Source organism: Lactuca saligna, chromosome 4 (assembly GCF_052625555.1).
Source record: "Lactuca saligna cultivar CGN05327 chromosome 4, ASM5262555v1, whole genome shotgun sequence".
Taxonomy (NCBI): Eukaryota; Viridiplantae; Streptophyta; class Magnoliopsida; order Asterales; family Asteraceae; genus Lactuca; species Lactuca saligna.
Window position 1 is genome coordinate 238416327 of NC_136420.1, and position 3380 is coordinate 238419706.

At 37.5% G+C, this 3380-nt stretch overlaps 1 protein-coding gene across 1 annotated transcript; it reads right to left on the bottom strand.

The window, feature by feature from the left end:
* Nucleotides 1–542: 542 nt before the first annotated feature.
* On the bottom strand, nucleotides 543–2055 carry LOC145043413 (phytolongin Phyl1.1-like). The gene has a single exon (XM_078992049.1). The coding sequence runs from the start codon at nucleotides 1685–1687 to the stop codon at nucleotides 860–862; it is 828 nt and encodes a 275-aa protein (XP_078848175.1). The 5' UTR covers nucleotides 1688–2055; the 3' UTR covers nucleotides 543–859.
* Between the last annotated feature and the right edge of the window lie 1325 nt (nucleotides 2056–3380).

The window sequence follows — 3380 nt, forward strand, 5'->3', positions numbered from 1 at the left end:
ATGATCTTTAATTCTTTATCCATATATTTTTTTTCTACAAATATAAATATATAAACTACTCTAAAACTAGCTGACTAACACCTAAATGCCAAGCCGTTTGTCCATAAGTTTTATTTAGTTCAAAAACTTGTCACATTAATAGAGCCCACATAGTACTAGCCACATATTCTAGGTATTGAACATGTAAATCATCAATAACAAACCTTGAAAACATCGAAAGGGTATATAATAAACATTAAAAAAGCCACGAGGAAAATCGATTAACATTATTTTATTTTATTTTCTATATTTTAGAAATATACGTCAAACTGAACCTATCACCTCCTTGTTATAAACACCTTATTAACCAATTGGTCTAGCCCAAACTTTTTTCAAGGTTCAACCACTCATTGAAGCACACTGTGTGGATTCAAACTTGGTATAAGCAACCATGTTCTCATACATTAACAACGAAAAAAATGTCTGACCCAAAGATCATGATGTATACACAAGTCCATAAAATGTATTAGAAGGATGTACTTAATCACTTCCAAAAACAAATATTTATAATCAAAACAGCGCATTTTTCATGCCTCTTTCCATAGAATCCTCATGACTGTAACAAGAGACTTACATAAGAGTCAAGGATCAATCACAAGACCCCCATCAAATAGCTTTTAGATTTCATGGCAACAAGATAATGTACATTAAATAGATGTTCAAAAAAATGTACAAAAATATTCAAACAACAAAGATGTTATGAACAATAATGAAGAACCCCATACCTTGTAAAATTTGAATCTCAAATCGGGAATCACGTATTCGCAACGGAATTCAAATTTCAAAGAAGAAATACGCGCGAATGCGAATGCGAATTTCCTTAACGAATACACTCAGTACCCCGACACACGACTATCCAAACAACAAACAAAATCAAACAAACTGCAACATCAATGGCAAGAACAATACGAACTTGACGACACCATTTATTTCTTATGGTTTGAGTAGTCGATCTACTCATTGAACTTACTTCTTTTGTCAAAGAGACACCTGTCATAGATCCAACTTCATTACTAGAATCCAAACTTGACAAATCAGCCTTTGTGCCCCCTTTATCTGCAGACTTCCGATGATCCTCAGCCACCCCATTTTCTCTCACTGTAATCACATGATCCCTCATCTTTCTCTTCTCTTGTTTGCTGGATTTTCCCAATAAAGGGGCTTTTGTAGAAATCCCATTATCATGATTACCATTGTTATCATTGCTTATAGGGGAAGGAGAGAGACCTTCGTTGTAAGGTGATGTCGTCTCGGTTACATGTTCTAACGAGGCAATTAATCGACGAATGATTGGGACTAACTGTTCTTGCAAAACGACTGAATTATTCAGATTTGTAAAGCTTAGATTTGATCCCTTTTTAGCAACTTTCTTGAACTCGTCTCTAAGATGTTCTAAGAAGTCGAGGTTTCCAGGGTTACCAAGAGTCGAATCTATTATCGCAAAATAGACATACCCATCTTCCATTAGGAACCCGAAAGTTTTCTTGAACATGGTCTGAAAGTACCATTTGTGATGAGAAGGAGCTTTTTCCAAGCATAAAGCAGCCAAATTTTCAATCTCGTGATCTCCCCCACTGTTGTATGAATACAAAACTTTTCCCCCATTCCACACACAACAATAGTAGACTGTATTACGAATCGAACCCATTTTTCAACAAAAAAAGTACAAGATTATAACCGATCAGCTAAAGAGCAAAAGGAACTCCAGATCAGGGAGATCCCTAAATATGATTTAACACTATCATAGTGAAAAACCCTAAATAAATTGCTAACCCGAACTAGAATTTACATCGATTTAGAAGAAAATCGATTGAAATGGAAATAGGGATAGAGATGTCACCAGTTGGGAGGTCGTACACCAGATCTACGAAGAGAGGTGCAGCTGTTGTTCTTGATTGGAAGAGGAGTTGGAAAGTCAAAGTCACAGGCAGAGGCACAGCTGTTTTTCCATTTCAGAGCTTAATTTTGACCGGATCAGGACTGACCCCTTCTTCCCTTCCCAACATATACCAATTTGTCATACGCTATCCCATTTGGCCATTTCAACTTTCAAATTTAATTTTGTTTTAAATCTGAGGTTAACACTTGCTAATAGCAAAATATTTAAATGGTGAATCAAGTTTTGTTTAATCCTTATGGTTTAAAAAACCCATAGATGGTCCTTGTATTTTCAAAACTTTTAATGTTTGGTCATTTTTGTTAACCGGTTAGTTTTCTACTGTTAAATGAAGGGTATTTCCGTCATTTAACTATGTAGGGACCTTGAGGTTTTCTTTTTTTTTTTTTTTTTAAAAGGAAAAAAATAATTAAATTTAATATCCAATGAGTCTCTCTCTCTCTCTCTCTCTCTCTCTCTCTCTCTCTCACACACACACACACACACACATACATACTCATACCTACAACAACCTCACCATTTCCTCTTCAATATCCTTTTCCTCATTAACTCCAAATCAAACACCTCCACCGTCCACTCCTCCTAGACTACCGACTGCACCCACTATGGCAAATTCACCGCCCCACCGTACCTAATCCCACCATGCTCAGCAATCGTCGGACATTTCATAGTCAAAAGCTTCAACCTTATCGTCGACATCCCCCCTCGTTTACTCAACCTCCTGAGGATTAAACCTCACTATCGGCGAACACACCTCCGATGAAACATCATTCCCTTTAGCAACCCACTACCTTATTATCTAATCCATGAATCGATCTCAAAGAAACCCAGATTGATGTTGATTTTTCCGACGAATCTGAGTCTCGTACCCCTTTCCCTTCAATCGACTTGCAGTCGTCAACCCTTTCATCTAAGTAATGCAAAAGTCGTTCTTGCACCCACCAACTTGATCCACATCAGGTATACACCCTTTAATTCCTCCTTCTCAGATCAACTCATCTGAATTCAGCTTTGTTGACCTTTTTACAGACACACCTGGACCAAGTTTTTTAGTATATGCAACCAGCAATAACCCATTTAGGTTTGCATCTCTGTGTGTCTTCTTTCTCCCAACCCCTAAATGCATATACTTCATACTGCATTGGACTAAAGTCTGGAACACATAACACAAAGACATGCTTGAATCACAAAGACATCAAGCACATTGAAATACTGCATCAGACCAAAGTCCGGAAGTACTGCTAATAGACGAGCTGACATTGTGGCCGTAGACCCGTTCCTTTTTGAAGGAAAACTCACCTCATAGTGCTGGCTGTTGAGATGCTAACTCTAAAAGTGGCTAACTGCTGCTTCGAAACTGACCGGCTACACATCCCAAAAACACTAGATCAGTTACTTGTAAATGCCCTCAGGGTAAAATCACTATTTTACCCTTGGTCAAAGT